Here is a 19,276-nt window from a genome sequence, read left to right as displayed (position 1 = left end):
CTTTATATTAGTGCTTTCCTCTGCTGCTTCTCATGGATTTTTTCAGATATTTTTAAATTCAAAAATATATTTGAATTAAGGAAGTTATGCTTGTTGTAAAAAATTTGGTAGGTTCAGAAGAGAATAAAGAAAAAAATCAGAGTTCATAATTCAGTCTCCACTGTTATTTACATAAGATGTATTTCTTTTGCCTTTTTATACTTATTTTTACATAATATTATATGATGTACATGTTTATATATAAGTATAGGTGCTACATTGCATAGGCATAACCATAATTTTAGAGAAATAATAGAACTTCCCCTTTCTTTCCTTGATACTCTATTCCCATTATCTGGATCTCAGTTAGAGCTCAAGATAAACATGGGGCCCTTGTCCCAAATAAATATTGACTTGATCTCTGTTAGCAGCCAAGAATTCCCAAGTTTGATTGATGGATTGGAATGTCATTGAATCTGGTAGTGCTGGATAGTGAACTCTTGGAAACACTAAAATACCTATAATTTGAGGTGATGGCATAAGTAGAAAACAGAATGTCTACTTGAGGAAAATTTTTTTCCTTTTTAGTTAACTAAATATAAACTGTTTTACATTTTGAATGTAGGAATAATTATACATTTTAACCCCTTGCTATTCAAAGTGTGATTCATATACTAGCAACATTGGTGTCACCTTGGAGCTTATTTGAAACATGCTATTTTTGGCCCTACCCCAGACCTGCTGAATCAGAACCTGCACTTTAGTAAAGATCTAGGTGAATTTTTGTGTCCATTAAAGTTTGAATGGCACTGTTTTAATCCTTCCAAAATGTTCAGTCCTTTGCTATCTGGTAATTAGAACGTGGCTTGGATTTGATTTTATTTCATAGAAATAAAAAAGGATGAAAATATAATCACTGTGTAACAAAATTGCTTTTTCAATATGGTGTATAATAAATACAAAATAGATTAGTTTTTTCATGGTTAGGGAAACATACGTATGCGTCTATTTTTCCTTGGTGAAACTGAATATTCTGGCTTTTGCTTTTTTTTTTTTTGGTCTTTTTGTCTTTTAGGGCCACTCCTGTGGCATATGGAGGTTCCAGGCTAGGGGTCTAAATTGGAGACGTAGCTGCTGGCCTATGCCACAGCCACAGCAACGCTGGATCCGAGCCGCATCTGTGACCTACACCACAGCTCATGGCAACGCCAGATCCTTAACCCACTGAGCGAGGCCAGAGATGGAACCCACAACCCCATGGTTCCTAGTCAGATTTGTTTCCACTGTGCCATGGCGAGAACTCCTGGCATTTATTTTTATATAACATTTGAGAAAATTATTTTGTATGAGGGATGACAGTGATTTTTAAAAAACTTTCAAATTCATTGCTTGAGAAGAGGTTTTCAAAAATATACCTGTGTCTGTATTTTATGAATGTAATAAATATGGTCAAATACCTTTCTTCAGTGTGCTAGTCAGATGACATCAAGTTTTTCAGACTGAGGAGTTGTTCCAAGTTGCAAATTATGTCTCCTGGTTTCACTTTATTTCTAATTTTATATCATTCTTTTTCACTCACCTCTAATGATAATGCCTTACCAATTCCCTATATTTAACTGTTAAAAACAATTAAGAGAGGTTTATGTCCTGTTTGAACTCATGGTTCCTGTCATAAGCAAGTTGACACCTAGATTTATAGTTGCACATTTCTTAACAACTGGTATTCAGAAAGTTGGGAATGAATGTAAGAATGGCATTGATTTCTGTTACTTCTCTTTGGCACCAGAATGGGTCCTAAGCAGTTATAAAAATCTGGAGCAGCCCTGTCCGTTAGAAATATAGTGTGACGGGAGTTCCCGTCATGGCGCAGTGGTTAACGAATCCGACTAGGAACCATGAAGTTGCGGGTTCGATCCCTGCCCTTGCTCAGTGGGCTGACGATCCGGCATTGCCGTGAGCTGTGGTGTAGGTTGCAGACGCGGCTCGGATCCCGCGTTGCTGTGGTTCTGGCGTAGGCCGGTGGCTACAGCTCCGATTCGACCCCTAGCCTGGGAACCTCCATATGCCGCGGGAGCGGCCCAAGAAATAGCAAAAAGACAAAAAAAAAAAGAAAAAAAGAAAGAAATATAGTGTGAGCCATGTATATAATTTTAAATTTTCTAGTAGCCATACTAAAGTAAGAGGAAACATGTAAAATCATTTTTAATAATATATTTTCTTTAATCCTGTATATCCAAGTTACTGTCATTTTCTGTAATTATTACATAAAATATAAAAATATTAATGAGATATTTAACATTTTTTATCCTCAATCTTTGAAATCAAATGTATCTCTTATAGTAACTCTCAATTCAGACAAGCCATATTTCCATGCTTGTAGCCACCTGTGTGTGGCTAGTAACTACCAACCATAATGGACAGTGCCCATGTACAACTTTTTTTTTTTTTTTTTTTTGGTCTTTTTGTCTTTTTGCCTTTTCTAGGGCAGCTCCCTCGGCGTATGGAGGTTCCCAGGCTAGGGGTCTAATCAGAGCTGTAGCTGCCGACCTATGCCAGAGCCACAGCAAGGCGGGATCTAAGTCGCGTCTGCAAGCTACACCACGGCTCATGGCAACACTGGATCATTAACCCACTGAGCAAGGCCAGGGATCAAACCTACAGCCTCATCATTCCTAGTCGGATTCCTTAACCACTGAGCCATGATGGGAACTCCTAGAATTTTGTTTTGTTTTGTTTTGTTTTTGGCCATGCCTGCAGCATGCGAAAGTTCTGGCCAGGAATTCAACCTGGGCCATGGCAGTGGAAATACTGAGTTCTTAACCACTAGGCCACCGGGGAACTCCTAGAAGTTTTTGAAATAAGAGAGGTCTAAACATCTATTTCTAGGAATTTGTTGGACATCTTTCTTTTTCTCTGCTCTGTTCTCCATTTATTTTTATCTAGATTCCAGTCTCTCTTGGGTTGGGGTCAGTTACCCTCTCTCCTTTTTTCACTCTTCCATTTCTTTGTTTCTTTTTGAAATTTTCTGATAGATTTTACTAAGTTGTTCCCTCCACTTGGTCTCTTCTTGATTCATGCTCTCCCAGGCTCTTCTCCAGTTTCTATCTCCCTGCATTTTTTTTTTTTTTCTTCTCCTTTATCTCCTTTCCTGCTTCATCTCCTTTCTCTTCATCCTTTTCTACCCCCTTCTCCTCCCTCCTTCCCTCTTCCTTCCCTATTCCTTTCTCCTTCCCTTCCATTATTGTACCACTGTAGAGTGTAGAATAATGCATGTTTTTAATGAAGGTCCCAGCTTTTGAGCTTTTTGTATTCTTGTTTTTTTGTTTTGCCATATCTTTTGTTTACACTTTTCACATTTCTGTTTGGTTTTAGTATCAGCTTGTAGCAGCCCTTTTATTGGCTGTTTTAGATTATTTATGCATTTAAAAATCAGATATCCAAACTTATTAGAATTTCTTTATAGTATGAGGGACTTGGGTCAGGATGTGAGGGGCCTCAGAGTCCATGAACATGACATGATAAAATCTGATTTGGCTGCTTGGGGATACTGTGGGAAAAGGACGAACTTCAGATCAAGTAAATGGGGTCTTACAGTCCAGCTCTGATCTTAATGAGCAAGACAGTCTTGGGCAGATTTCTTTACCTATTAGAAGCAAAGTCCCAGTATAGTTCCTGGCACATAATATGTACTCCATAATGGCCTTGCACCATAGGGTTTGTTTTTTGTTTTCTTTTGCATTTTTTTTTTTTGCCACTTTTTAAGATTTGGTATTTTGCTTCACTGAAAAGGTGAGTCTGCTTAATAGCTTGAGTTGCAGATTGGTAAACTGTTGTTGTAACAGAGTTTTTCAACCTATGCAACATAGGCATATTGGGCCAGGTAATTACTTGTTTTGGGAAGCTGTCTTATTCATTGTAGAGTGTTTAGCAGCATCTCTGGCCCCTACCTACTAGATGCTAGTAGCACATCTCCACCAGTTACCACAAGCAAAAAAGTTTCCAAACATTGCTAAATGTTTCCTAGGGGACAGAATCACCACTGCTGTAAATAAAGGTATGTAGGTTTTATTATAAAATTCCTCCAAATACCTAGCACAAAGTAAATGCTTATAGAATTTAATTAAAATATAATGTGCCTTTGAATCCCTCTTTTTTTGGGGCAAGCTAAATTAATAAATATTTACAGAGCTGGTATTCTTTTAAAATCTATAAATTCATTAACTTACAGAGTAAAATTTAGAAATTTTTAGAAACCTGTAAGCATAGGTCTATAGAATAAGAAAATAAGAAAAATGGACCATGATTCCAAGAGACTAGTTAGACAGGAGTTAATTGGTCACTCTCTATCATGTTCCTGTATTAGGTTATATATATTTCTACTAATTTTCGTCTATTCTTTTATCATAATTATTATTTGTTATGGGTTATTCTCTTATTAAACTGAGTTTCTTAAACACAAGAAATATGTGGTATTTATTTACTTTTTACTCTTATGTCCCCTTCTACCACAAATCCTAGCACATAACAAGTGTTTAATTAAAGGTATTCTATAGCATTAGGAGATTTTAGAGTTTAAATATGAAATTTTGTTGTACTAGCATTTCTTTTGTTATTAAGTATAGCCTGCCTGTTAGGATTAAGTTAATTTAGTAGATCAGTGGGGCTAAAATGTTGGAGAGGGTAGACTTCATCTCAAGAATGAAACCTCCTTTTAAGGTATGAAGAGAGGGTGCTAGTGATGTGATCCTAGAACCATGTGAGTGTCACACACCCATGCTTGCTTTCTGACATCATTTCACTAGATAAAGTAATGTGTATAACAGACTGTGGATGAATATAACCTTAGTATTCTATTTTTAAAACTGACAACATGCTCATAATCTAAAGACCTGTTTTTAAAAATGAAAATATTTTAGTTCTTTTACATTTTAAAGTTTTTTCCTATGTTTAATCCCATATATTAAAAGCTGCAGAGGAATCTTTATTTTGTTCTGTTTTAAAAAACTTCAAAATCATATATGCTACATATAAAAATTAAAGTGGCACCAAGTAATATATGGTAAAAAGTAAAAGTCCTCTCTCACTTATCCTTCCCGTCACCTCCTCACTCTGACAAAAATACCATTCCCCAAACCACTAGAAGATGTTTTTCCTCCTCTGGTATAATTATAAATGTGTGTGTGTGTGTGTGTGTGTTTATTTCAGTGAATTGTAAGAATTAATTAAGCTAAACAAAAAGAAATGTTTAATGCTCATTTTATTTACCATTTATTATATGTATGCACAAAGGTTTTTTTTAATGAGATTGAGATGTATTGATTTGCACTTTGCTTTACGTATTTTCCAATATATCATAGAGTCTTTTCCTTATCTAATAAATGTAGATCTGCTTTGTAGCTGCGTATGTGTGTTGATAGATGTATGAGTGGGTGCATATCCATCCATGTGTATGTACATGTATTTGCATCCAAATAAATATAGGTATGCGTAATACATATACCATAATTTATTTAATCATTCCATCATTAGAAAATGGAAGTTCTTGCCACTTCTTTTTGCTATTTTAAATAATGCATTAGTAACACTTGTGTACTGTTTTGTGCAGAACAGAATTTGAGAAGTGTGATTATTTAGCCATGAGCATTTGTACCTTTTATTTTAAAACTTACTTATAAATTGCCTTTTGAAAAGACTATGCTGTGGAATTCTAATTTGATTAGATTTATTAAAGTTTGGGTTATTTTGTGTATTGCTTTCTTAAGAGAACTGTTCAGGTAACCTTCAGAACGATATAAAAAAATAAGAACAGCATTTAACTGCCCAGTTTTAACTTAGGTGTTTTTTGGAGTTCCCGTTGTGGCACAGAGGAAGCGAATCTGACTAGTAACCATGAAGTTGTGGGTTCTTTCCCTGGCCTCACTGAGTGGGTTAAGGATCTGGCGTTGCTGTGAGTTGTGGTGTAGGTTGCAGATGTGGCTGTGGGGTAGGCTGGCAGCCATAGTCCTGATTTGACCCCTAGCCTGAGAACCTCCATATATAGTGGGTACAGCCCTAAAAGGCAAAAAAAAAAAAAAAAAAAAAAAAAGACAAAAAACTTACTATTTGTTTTAAAAGTTAATACTTTTAGTAAGCATCTCAGAGAGTTTTATTACCTAGAGATGGTTCCAACTTCATTTTATCTTTGTCAGAATATTAATATAGTTGATAGCCCCCTTTGAGTATCTTAGTATTTATAAGAAAGTTCTGTGGATTAATGATAACAAATAAATTGATTGACTGATGTTGGACATGGATTTTAACAGGCAAAACATACCAATAACATAAAACCTTTACCCCATTTAAAAATAAAATATTATGGAGTTCCCGTCATGGCTCAGTGTAACGAATCTGACCAGTATCCATGAGGACTCAGGTTTGATCCCTGGCCTCATTCAGTGGATTAAGGATCCGGTGTTGCCGTGAGGTGAGCTGTGGTGTAGGTTGCAGACGCGGCTCGGATCTTGCGTTGCTGTGGCTCTGGCGTAGGCCGGTGGCTACAGCTCCGATTCGACCCCTAGCCTGGGAACCTCCATATGCCTCGGGTGCAGCCCTAACAGGACAAAAATACAAAACAAAACAAACATTTTAAGTGACTGTTAGGATGCTCATTCTTAATTTTTTTTGTCCTTTAATACAATTTTTTAAAAATTATTATTTCCCTAATACAATTATTTTTTTCTACTGTATAGCACGGTGACCCAGTTACACATACATGTATACATTTTTTTCTCACATTGTCATGCTCCATCATAAGTGACTCACTCATTCTTAATTTTGAAAAGTCTTTAATGATTTCTAAACATAAATAGTAATTTTAATATTAACAAACCTATGTTGTAGGGCAGGCATTATTGCATTTAATAACATACAGGAGACAGGAAGTTACAAGTAACAGATAAGACAGAATTGAAGAAATTGCTACATAATGATTGAAGGTTAATTAGTAATTCAGTCAGTAGTTGAGGTAGGATGAGATTTCCCCTTGTTTAAATTTACCAGTTCAATATTCTTCTTGCTATTTCTGCTTGCTTCTTTCCTAGAGTTAAGAGTTAAGGGCTTTCATTTGTAGAGTTTTGTTTATTTAAATCAGGAGATGATTAGTAAGGTAGTGAGCCAGTCACTCCAAAAGTTTTGTATTAAAATAATTTATTCTTATTCCTGATATTTTGAAACTTAACAGTAGATGAACTCATGGTAGTGAAAAGTGAAATGATAATGTTTCTTTGATAATCAAAAACTCAGAATCCTATCAGTGTCTTCTCTAATTTCTTATTTTTGATATATGTGATTTATTTACATATAGAAAGTTTAGTGTCCACTTGGGAAAATTAATCCAAGAGGAATATTTTCGTTTAAAACTGACTAATAAGGCCCTCTTCTGTAATTCTGGAAACAACACGAAAGCACAGTTTAACCACCACTGAAAGCATAGCCCTAACATCTATTGTTATCACTGGAAAATAGGCAGCTGATTATGATAAATATGCTATGTTTCATTGTAAATTGTTTTGTAGTTGTTACTTGTGGATCTTCCAGTTTCCAACTGAATGAACATTTTTCTCAGAAACATTTCTTATAGTTGAAATACATTTATATTAGCAGAAAATGAAACTCCTTTCTAAATACTTTCCAAGTTGTATGTGCTTTTTGAGATCATGATAGTAACTTTGTATTTTTTTTTAAGCTTTTCATCAAAACTGCTTATTCTAACATGTTAAATGGTGAACCGTCATATATTTTGTGGTCTGAGAGGGTGGATAACTTGGAAATTATGTTTCTCCGAATCTGCAGTTTTCTACAAGGATATTTAGTAAGTGTGAAAAAGAAAATGCAGAAAAAGAGAAGCAAGTACTTATCTAGAGGAGAAGCTAACCCCTGATGGGATGAGATTTTGTGTACTTTATTTCTTAGTTTTCAAAGTGTTTGATTTTATTAGTAATCATTTTGTTAAAATCCATTACTACTATAGTGAAAGAATGGAAACACTGCCTTTTTATGGAGTTCCCATTGTGGCTCAGTGATAACGAGCCTGACTAGGATCCATGAGGATGTGGGTTCAGTACCTGGTCTTGCTCAGTGGGTTAAGGATCCAAAGTTGCCATGAGCTGTCGTGTAGGTCCCAGACATAGCACAGATCCCTCATTGCCATGGCTGTGGTGTAGACTGCAGCTGCAGCTCTGATTTGACCCCTAGGAACCTCAATATGCCACAGGTGTGGCCCTTAAAAAAAAAAAAAAGCCAAAGAAACAACTGCCTTTTTAGAAATGCAGTTGATATGTATAAATCATTGTTTTAAGAAAGTAACATTTTTCCCATTTTAAAAACACAGTATTTTATATGTTGATAATCAACAAATTCTAAGCTTCATTTTTCTTTTTTGATTTTTTTTTTTTTTTTTTTTTTTTTTTTTGTCATTTTAGGGCTGAATCCGTAGCATATGGAGGTTCCCAGGCTAGGGTCCAGTCGGAGCTGAAGCCTACGCCAGAGCCATAGCAATGGGGCATCCTAGCTGTGTCTGCCAGCTACACCACAGCTCTCAATGCAACGCCGGATCCTTAACCCACTGAGCAAGGCCAGGGATTGAACCCCCCTGTCCCCTTGGATGCCAGTCGGGTTCTCTAACTGCTGAGCCCTGACGGGAACTCTTAAGCTTCATTTTTCTGTTAAGTTTATGAATTAACATATGTCCCAGGTCTTCAGTAGTCAAAACACCATGATAAGGAGTCTTTTTATTTTTCTTTTCAGTAATATTTGGTAACTACAAAGTGACAGTGCTAGTAATCTGAAGTATCTGAGGAATTGCAAATGAATACTAAACTGTTTTTAGTAGTGATAAGTGTCTTTTTTGTCTATTTCAGTCCCTTGAAATGAGCAACCTTGAAATGAGCAATATTTGTGTATGTGGTTTTTAGTTATCTGTTCTAGAAAAAATAATAGTTAAATCCACTTACACATTTTATATGTTTATAGCCAGAGGGTGGTTCTCTAGATTCATGATTCATACCATTTTTGAGGCTGGAGAAATGAAATAAGATGGTAGTATTCAGTTATTCTTTTTTAAAATCCACCCCCCTCCTCAAGTAAATAATTTTTGTTTTTGTTTTTTCTTTTTCTATGTAAATAATTTTAATACAGAAGTATAGTAACATTTCAGTGGCCTCTGAGCTCAGGTTGGTTTGGTTTGATTTCTGACTTTACTGCTTAACTAGGTTTGTGGCCTTGGGAATTCGTTATTACTGTTTCTAGTCTCAGTTGTCTTTATTTACCAAAATATTACTTTCTAGTGTTGACAAGATGAATAGTCAATAAATGCTACTTTTGTTACTATTTATGAATTTTGTATTATATATAAAACCCTTCCCAGATTATGTGAGTAATAGATCTTCATTGTAAACACTTATAAAATAAAACCACAAAAGGAAAATAAATCCCCTATGATTGTACTTTCATTTTTTGATGTTATAATGTTCATATATAGACTTTTTAAAAATGTATATTTTTCTTAGAAATGTGTATCTTTTAGAATATTTTCCCTAACTTACCAGTACATGATGCAGGTTTTTTCCTCATGTTTTAGTATTTTGTAATATTAATGGCTACATAAGGTTCTTCCCTAGTGAACATTTTGTTTCCAGTTCCTTGCTGTTGTAAATGATGTCATGAGGCTCTTGTGCTTGAACCTACTTTACATTATAAATTATTTTATTAATAATATAAATCACCAGAAGTCTATCCTGATTTTGGCGCATTTTTCCAATTAATTTTACAATATGTGTTTAGTTAATGATTCTCTCAGCAGTGTATTTTCTTATCTGATGTAATCATGTTAAAAATAGTTTCTTGCTAGTTTGGTAAGCTTTATTTAGATGGCATTTTTTAATGTATTTGATTCAGATTTTATGAAATAGGAGATATGTTAATCAGTTTTATTTCTTCAGCAAATTCTTTGTACATTTTCTTTATCTCTTCTGAGAAATCTTTCCCTAATTTGTTTAGACCTTCACATTTATAAGGACCTGCCTCTGTTACTTTGCTATGAGGTTGGAGTGTTATGAGCTGAATTATCTCTTTGCAAAATTTATTTGTTGAAGTTCTAACTCCCAGTACTTCAGATGTGTCTCTATTTGGAGATAGGCCTGTTAAAGAGGTAATTAAGGTAAAATGGAATCATTTGAGTGGTCCCTAATCCAGTATGACTAGTACATCACTAAGAAAAGATAAAGACACAGACAAACACTGAGGAAAGATCATGTGAAGACACATAGAGATGATAACCATCTTCAAGCCAAGGACCAAGGCCTTCAGAACAAAGAAGTGCTGTCAGGACACCTTGATCTTGGATTTCCATCATCCAGAATCATGGGAAAAAAAATTGTTTGTGTATAATTTTTGTGATATTTGTTACAGAAACCCTAGCAAACTAATATAGGCCCCAAACTTTTTACCTATTAGTTTTGCAAAATTTTTTTTTGACTAGTATGTTTTTTAACTTTTAATTTTAGGTATACAGTTGGGTTTTTTGTTTTTTGAGGTATAGAAATTTTTTTCTCTTGTCCCAAAGCTTAGGAAATCTTACATTTTTATTTTAAATCTATGTGTATGTCTAAAAAGTCTCATCCTTCTCATATTTTAAGAACTTAAAATATTGTGTAACAAAGCACAATAAAAACAGCAAATAATTTTTTTCTCGTAATCTTTAAAAGTCTAAAGCTTCTTTGTTTATCATACTTCATAATTTCAAGATTTCAAGGATTTTGTAGGAATATAGGTCAATCATTTTGGGTATAGACCTGTGAAGAAAAGCTTTTTAGCTTGTTTTGCCTATGTACCTGTTTATGCAGCATTTTCTTACTGCATAAAATGATCATTTTAATAGTCTCCCTGCTATGAAAATGTAGCAGTGTCTGAGGGCTCCTGTATTCCTAAGCCCTACCCTGTTCTCTTTGCAACATCTCTTTTCTTTCACATCTAAAGAAGATATTGTATAGGAAATTTTATAAGGATCCTATCAATAGGGTAGTGAGTTTATGTCATGAGTTTTTTTTTTTTTTGTTTTGTTTGTTTGTTTCATTATTGTACATTTCACAGAGGCAGATGTGCTGGTCACTTTGGTGGGTTTATTCTGTATGGTTAAGATGTTTACAACTTCGTACTGAGGAAGAGTAATAGCACTTGAAGACCCCTCCTATTCTTTGTATTAATTAAATGATCGACTTTCCCTTTAATCCATTTCAGTTAGGCTCAGAAAATAGCTTGAGAAACTTTTATGTAAAAATCAGTTTTTGAAACTCAGACTAGATCAAAATGATGTGTTGTCATCCAGGTAGAATGCAAATAGCTACTATTAGATCAGTGTTCTTAATGGAAAAAACAAAACAAAGAGAGCCTGTATGAAGGCAGTAGGCCGTAAATGGTGTAGAAACCAAAGCTTCAGAGAAGAATCTTGTGGAGGTGAGCAAACTTCTCTAGCAACATTTACTTGAGGGATATTGGCTAATAGGGAAAGTGGACAGGAAGCTAAAGATTCAGACTTTAGTCCCAGCAGTACTACTATTGCTGAAGGATAGAAAAAAATAGCACAGGGCTTGTGGTGGACACTCAGGGGAAACCAAGTAAAAGGATATTCTCCCTTCATTACGTTTGTTGAATTCCTGGGATGGGGAACTTATTTTTTTTTTGATAAGATAATTTACTTTTTATAATGTGTTAAAATCATATTTTAAACTGTTCCTTGTAGAAAAATCAGGAAATAGAAAATCTTACACAGTTCTGTCATCTAGAAATTTGCAATATTAATATATGAACACACTTTTTCCAGACAAAACAGTCATTCAGTATGTTGGTAGCAATTAGTGTAAGCTTTAGAGTAGTGACCACTCATTAAAATATAGCTAGTACTGCAGGCTGGCATTTTTTGATACAAAAAATGTACAATATCATAATAGTATTATAAAGGTTTATAATTGTATTAGTTTCATTTTCTTAATTTTAAAAATAATTTTATTCAAATTTTATGGTATACTTATATATAAGCAGCATTTCTTTGTGTAAAAATATTGTTACTGAGGCAGATTACTATTATTGTTAATTTGTATACCATTTGGGTTTTTTTTGGATGGGGAACTTAAACATCTAAGTAGAAAATCTTTGAAAATCAGGGTGGAGCTCGTAGTGTTTTTGTAAAACAAAAATGAAATATGTCGTCGTCTTGAGACTGTTCCCTGAACAACAGGTTTCACTTGAGACCTGAGGGGAAGGGAAGGAAAGGAAAAACCAGAGGTAGACTGAGTCTTACCAGGGCAGCAATCTAATCTGGATTTGCCATTGTCCTTTGGCCTAACACAGAGAAGGATGAACTGTTTTTCTCTTGTTTTGTTTAATTTTATTGAAGTGTAGTTGGCTTACACTTAGTCTCAGGTATACAGCAGAGTGAATCAGTTACACATATACAAACACCCATTCCTTTTCAGATTCTTTTCCCATATAGGTTATTATGGAGTATTGAGTAATTCCTCTGAGCTATACAGTAGGTTCTTGTTGCTTATCTGTTTTATATATAATAGTGTGTATATGTTAATCCTAACCTCCTAAATTATCCCTCCCCCTAGCATTTCCTCTTGGGTAACCTTAAGTTTAGTTTTGAAATCTTCAAGTCTGTTTTGTGAATATGTTCTTTTTTTAATCATTTTTTATTACATTCCATATACTAGTGATCTCATATGATATGTCTTTCTCTGACTTACTTCATTTAGTATGATAGTCTCTAGGTACATACATGTTGCTGTAAATGGCATTATTCCATTGTTTTTTATGGCCCAGTGATAGTCTGTTGAATCCATGTACCACATCTTCTTTGTACATCCTTCTGTTGATGGACATTTAGGTTACTTCCATGTCTTGGCTAAAGAGTGCTGCAGTGAACATTGACGTGCATGTATCTTTTCTAATTATGGTTTTCTCTGGATATATGCCCAGGAGTGGGATTGCTGGATCATATGGGAGTTTTATATTTAGTTTTTTAAGGACCTTCCATACTGTTCTCCATAGTGATTGCACCAATTTACATTCCCACCAGAAGCGTAGGAGGGTTCCCCTTTCTCCACACCCTCTCCAGCATTTATTGTTCATAGACTTTTTTTTATGAGTTTTATTTTTTCCATTATAGTTGGTTTACAGTGTTCTGTCAGTTTTATGCTGCACAGCAAGGTGACCCAGTCACACATAAATGTATACATTCTTTTTTCTCACATTATCATGCTCCATCATAAGTGACCAGACATAGTTCCCAGTTCTTTTTTTTTTTTTCCTTCGTCTTTTTGCCATTTCTTGGGCCGCTCTTGTGGCATATGGAGGTTCTCAGGCTAGGGGTTGAATTGGTGCTGTAGCCGCCAGCCTACACCAGAGCCACAGCAATGAGGGATCCAAGCCTTGTCTGCAACCTACACTGCAGCTCACGGCAATACTGGATCCTTAACCCACTGAGCAGGGGCAGGGATCGAACCTGCAACCTCATGGTTCCTAGTCGGATTCGTTGACCACTGAGCTGTAACATGAACTCCACATAGTTCCCAGTTCTATACAGCAGGACCTCATTGCTTACCCGTTCCAAAGGCAATAATTTGCATCTATTAACCCAAATTCCCAGTCCATCCCACTCCATCCCCCTCCCCCTTGGCAACCACAAGTCTGTTCCCCATGTCCATGATTTTCTTTTCTGTGGAAAGGTTCATTTGTGCCATATATTAGATTCTAGATATAAGTGATATCATATGGTATTTGTCTTTCTCTTTCTGACTTACTTCACTTAGTATGAGAGTCTAGTTCCATACATGTTGCTCAAATGGCATTATTTTGTTCTTTTTTATGGCTGAATAGTATTCCAATGTGTATACATACCACATCTTCTTAATTCATTCATCTGTCAATGGACATTTAGGTTGTTTCCATGTCTTGGCTATTGTGAATAGTGCTGCAATGAACATACGGGTGCATGTGTCTTTTTTAAGGAAAGTTTTGTCTGGATATATGCCCAAGAATGGGATTGCTGGGTCATATGATTGTTCTATATATAGTTTTCTAAGGTACCTCCATACTGTTTTCCATAGTGGTTGTACCAGTTTCTTTTCCCACCAACAGTGCAGGAAGTTTCCCTTTTCTCCACACCCTCTCCCCCATTTGTTATTTGTGGACTTACTAATGATGGCCATTCTGACTGGTGTGAGGTGGTATCTCATGGTAGTTTTGATTTGCATTTCTCCACTAATCAGTGATGTTGAGCATTTTTTCATGTGCTTGTTGGCCATCTGTATATCTTTGGAGGAATGTCTATTGGGTCTTTTGCCCATTTTTCCATTGGAGTGTTGCCTTTTCTGATACTGAATTTTATAAGTTGTTTGTATATTTTAGAGATTAAACCCTATTTTCTCCCATTCTGTAAGTTGTCTTTTATTTTTTATTTTTTTCCACTGTACAGCAAGGGCATCAAGTTATATACATTACATTTTTTCCCCCACCCTTTGTTCTGTTGCAACATGAGTATCTAGACATAGTTTTCAATGCCACTCAGCAGGATCTCCTTGTAAATCTATTCTAAGTTGTGTCTGATAACCCCAAGCTCCCACTCCCTCCCTCTTTTTTTTTTTTGGTAGTTTCCTTTGCTGTGCAAAAGCTAGTCTGTTTGATTAAGTCCCATTTGTTTATTTTTGCTTTTATTTCTATTGCCTTGGGAGAATGACCTGAGAAAACATTTAAAAGCTTGATACCAGAATGTTTTACCTATGTTCTCTTCTAGGAGTTTGATGGTGTCTTGTCTTACGTTTAAGTCTTTAAGCCATTTTGAGTTTATTTTTGTGCACAGTGTGAGGGTGTTAATAGACTTTTTGATGGTGACCATTTTGCCTGGGTGACAGTGCATTGTAGGTGTTTTGTTTTGTTGTTGTTGTTGTTGTTGTTTTAGGGCTGCACCCAAGGCATGTGGACGTTCCCAGGCTGGGGGTCGAATCAGAGCTACAGCTGCCGGCCTGTGCCACAGCCACAGCAACTCAGGATCTGAGCCGTGTCTGTGACCTACAGCACAGCTCATGACAACACTGGATCCTTAACCCACTGAGCGAGGTCAGGGATCAAACCCACATCCTCATGGATCCTAGTCTCATTCATTAACTGCTTAGCCACGAAGGGAACTCCATCATTGTAGTTTTGATTTGCATTTTTCTAAAATGATGTTGAGCATCTTTTCATGTGCTTTTTGGCCTTCTGTCGGTCTCTTTGGAGAAATGTCTGTTTAAATCTTCTGACCATTCTTGGATTGGGTTATTGGGGTTTTTTGATATAAAGCTGCATGGGATGTTTGTATATTTTTGAGATGAATCCCTTGTTGGTCACTTTGTTTGTAAAGATTTTCTCCTATTCTGTGGGTTGTCTTTGTTTTTTAATGGTTTCCTTTGCTGTGCAAAAGCTTGTAAGTTTAATTAGGTGTCCTTTGTTTATTTTTGTTTTTATTTTCTTTATTCTAGGAAATGTATCACAAAAAGATACTGCTGTGATTTATGTCAGAGAATGCTTAGCCTATGTTTTCCCCTAAGAGCTTTATAGTGTCCAGCCTTATATTTAGGTCTTTAATCCATTTTGAGTTTATTTTTGTGTATGGTGTGTTAGAGAATGTTCTAATTTTCATTCTTTTGCATGTAGCTGTCGAGTTTTCCCAGCACCATTTATTAAAGAGACTGTCTTTTCTCCATTGTATATTCTTGTTTCCTTTGTTTTAGATAATTGACCATATGTGTGTGGGTTTATTTCTGGGGAGAAAGATGAACTCTTTGTGGGGAAAGGTAACATCATCAGGAATCTCTGCATTTTTTTTTTTTTTTTTTGTCTTTTTAGGGCCTCTCTTGTGGCATACAGAAATTCCCAGAATAGGGGTCACATCAGAGCTGCAGCTGCCAGCCTACCCCACAGCCACAGCAGTGTGGGATCTGAGCTGCATTTGTGACCTACTGAAGCCGAAGTTCACGGCAATGCCAGATCCTTAACCCATTGAGTGAGGCCAGGGATTGAACCCACATCCTCATGGATACTAGTTGGGTTCGTTTCTGCTGAGCCACAATGGGAACTCCTCTGCAAGCTTTTATGTACAAAGATTTTAGGATCTACCATAAAACAGGACTCCATGACCAGAACAACAACAAAAAAAAACATAATAAAAACAGACTCAGAGATGATCTACATCATTCATGTCCATTTAGATGGTAAGCACTTTAAAATATTTAAAATATAGTTATGTATCAAGAAAATAGAGCGTACTATGGAGAAAGTAGGTGAAAAATGAAGATTTTTTTCATTTTGATATTAGATGCATACAAAGTTAAATAGAATCACAATATGTATAATTAAAAATTCACCGGGGAGTTCCTAATGTGGCACAGTAGAAACAAATGCGACTAGGATCCACGAGGATGTGGGTTTGATCCCTAGCCTTGCTCAGTGGGTTAAAGATCCGGCTTTGCCATGAGCCATGGTGTAGGTCACAGATGTGGCTCAAATCTGGTGTTGCTGTGGCATAGGCCAACGGCTGCAGCTCCGATTCAACCCCTAGCTTGGGAACTTCCACTTGCCGTGGATGTGGCCCTAAAAAGTGAAGGAAAAAAAAAAAACCCACACTAGGAATGTATCATAGGTGAGTAGACATTTCAGAAGACAAATAAATAGAAAATACCCAACTGAAGGACAGAAATAAAAGGGAAAGGAGAAAACTCAAAAGAAGACTTAGAAATTTGTGACATGTACAAAAAGATCTAACATTTGAATTACCAGAGAAAATGGAGAGAAATTGGGCAAAAGTAATTTTGAAGTGAGACAGAATTTTCTAAAATTTATAAGCTACATCAACCTAGAGATTCAGAAATTTGTATTTTTCCTAAGCAGAATAGTTACAAATAAAACCATACTTGGAGAGTTTCTGTTTTGGCTGAGGGGGTTGAGAACCCAACATAGGATGCAGGTTCAATCCCTGGCCTTGCTCAGTGGGTTAAGAAAGGATCAAGCTATGGTGTAGGTTTGGAATGGGGCTTGAATTCATTGTGACTGTGGTGTAGGCCTGCAGCTGTAATTCAACCCCTAGCCTAGAAACTTATATTTGCCATAGGTATGGCTGTAAAAAGAAAAAAGAAAAAAAAAACCCCACACTTGAACAGTAAAGATTACTGAAATCAAAGATTAAAAAAAAAATCTTGAGTCTGGAAAAAAGGCTATGACATTCAATAGTAAGACTGAGATCAGGCTTCTCAACAGACAATCGAAACTATCCTGAAATTGTTTTAAGAGCTAGCCTAAAAATCTTTATTTTTAAAGAAATTTTCAGGAATTTTTAGGAGTTCCCGTGGTGGCTCAGTGGTAACGAACCCAACTAGTATCCATGAGGACTTGGGTTCGATCCCTAGCCTTGCTCAGTGGGTTAAGGATCCAGTGTTGCCGTGAGCTGTGGTGTAGGTTGCAGATGCAACTCGAATCTCATGTGGTTGTGGCTGTGGTTGTGGCTGGCAGCTACAGCTCCATTCTGATCCCTAAGCTGGGAACTTCCATGTGCCACGGGTTCAGCCTTACAAAGACAAAAAAAATTTTAAGTTAAAATATAATTGATTTACAGTTTTTTATCAGCTTTGCGCAGGTGGTTGTATTGTAGCCATTGAGGTTTATCTGAGGCATGATTATTGCTAAATGAAAACTTCTCCCAATACAGTGTTTTCCAAATTTCTGCTATTCAGCAAAGTGACTCAGTCATACATATACATACCTTGTTTTTTTATACATTTTTTTCCATCATGCTCTATCCCAGGAGATTGGATATAGTTCCCTGGGCTAGATCTTCTTGTCTGTCCATTCTAAATTTAATAGTTTGTATCCATTAACCCCAAACTCCCAGTTCATCCCACCTAAAAATCTTTATAAATACATCAAGTCTCACTTAGTCCTTCAAACACCTAAGTGAAAAAAAATCATTTTTGGACAAAGACGAAAAGAATCTGTTACCAGCGATCTTGACTATAAATGAAACAAATGAAGACACCAGTAAAATAAATCAACAACAATGAACGGAGGATTCTTTAAGCAGAAGGGAGAATATCCCATAAAGAGAACACTGAAGTGATGAATAAAGGAAATTGTGAATTTGAGAGTAAATATAAATTGATATTGACTAAATATTAACTAAACAGAAAAATGACATCTTATGGGGCCTTAAAAGATAGGCAGAAAAAAACCAAAGTGAAAGGTAAGAGGAGTAAATGGAATTAAAGTGTTGAAGGAGTCTCACATTATCAAGGACATGGAAAGTAATAATTTGTTAGACTATAGTAAGTCAGCAATGAGTGCTGTAATCTCTATGGTAACCACTAATAGAATAGTTTTCAAAATAGTAAAAAAAAAATTGGGAGGAAAAGAAAAGTAAAAAACATTGGGGAGTTTCCACTGAGGCTCTGTGGTAATGAACCTGACTAATATCCATGAGGATGTGGGTTCCATCCCTAGCCTTGTTCAGTGGGTTAAGGATCCAATGTTGCTGTGAGCTGTGGGGTAGGTTGCAGACGTGGCTTGGATCCTGAGTTGCTATGGCTGTGGCCTAGGCCGGCAGCTGTAGTTCTGATTCAACTCCTAGCCTGGGAACTTCCATATACGGTACCTGTGGCCATAAAAGGACCAAAAAAAAAAAAAATTTGGTTAACTCAAACAAAGGCAAGAAACCTAAAACAACTGTCAGGTCTGCATAATTGGACAACAGAATCATATATTATTGAAAATTTTTCTTAAAAATGCCTTATTTTCCAGTCTAAAAAGTTAACATGTAAAAATAGACAAAAATAAATAATATATATGTGTGTGCTTGTTTTTCTGACAGCTGCTTTGTGATATTGGCCATAGTGAAGAAAAACTGGGTTTTAACTATGAGGATATCATAATTTGGTAAGTATAATTCACTTCCCTTTCTCATCCCTTGTCAATTTTAGTAGTAATTTCAACTTTGGTAATTTTAAGCTAAAAATAGGATAACACCTCATTTTGATTTTTTAGAAACAGCTATTTGAATGTCATAATAATTTAGGAATATTTTTAACTGTTACCCTGTTGTTCTTACTGTTACTTTGTAATTATTAAGTATAAAGACCCAAAGCTAATGTTGAAAAGTACCTGGACTTCAGTCTATACTTCTAAATTAATTCACAAAATAAAAGTTCTCACATTCCTAAGAGCATGAAGAACCTGT

General features: G+C 35.8%; 1 protein-coding gene, 1 long non-coding RNA gene and 1 pseudogene across 5 annotated transcripts in view; all 3 read left to right on the top strand.

Annotated features, from left to right (window-relative positions):
- Positions 1-19,276, top strand: part of RICTOR (RPTOR independent companion of MTOR complex 2) — a 140,120-nt gene that overhangs the window by 36,718 nt on the left and 84,126 nt on the right. For all 4 annotated transcript variants that reach the window (XM_003359762.6, XM_005672429.4, XM_085002122.1 and 1 more), the window contains one exon: positions 18,911-18,975. In XM_003359762.6, the coding sequence (XP_003359810.4) occupies positions 18,911-18,975 (65 nt within the window). The remainder of the gene's footprint in view (positions 1-18,910; positions 18,976-19,276) is intronic.
- LOC146395512 (uncharacterized) lies at positions 295-5,655 on the top strand. Its single transcript, XR_014831201.1, has 2 exons — positions 295-1,723; positions 2,054-5,655. It is a non-coding gene; the product is annotated as an uncharacterized LOC146395512 (long non-coding RNA).
- LOC146395511 (U4 spliceosomal RNA) lies at positions 17,672-17,788 on the top strand (annotated as a pseudogene).

Source organism: Sus scrofa, chromosome 16 (genome assembly GCF_054392235.1).
Source record: "Sus scrofa isolate SSC_HxYL_T2T_F1_AM1 chromosome 16, Sscrofa_HxYL_maternal_Yorkshire_Landrace_v2.0, whole genome shotgun sequence".
Taxonomy (NCBI): Eukaryota; Metazoa; Chordata; class Mammalia; order Artiodactyla; family Suidae; genus Sus; species Sus scrofa.
Note: the sequence above shows the minus strand (reverse complement) of the source record. Positions and strands in the feature narration are given on the sequence as shown.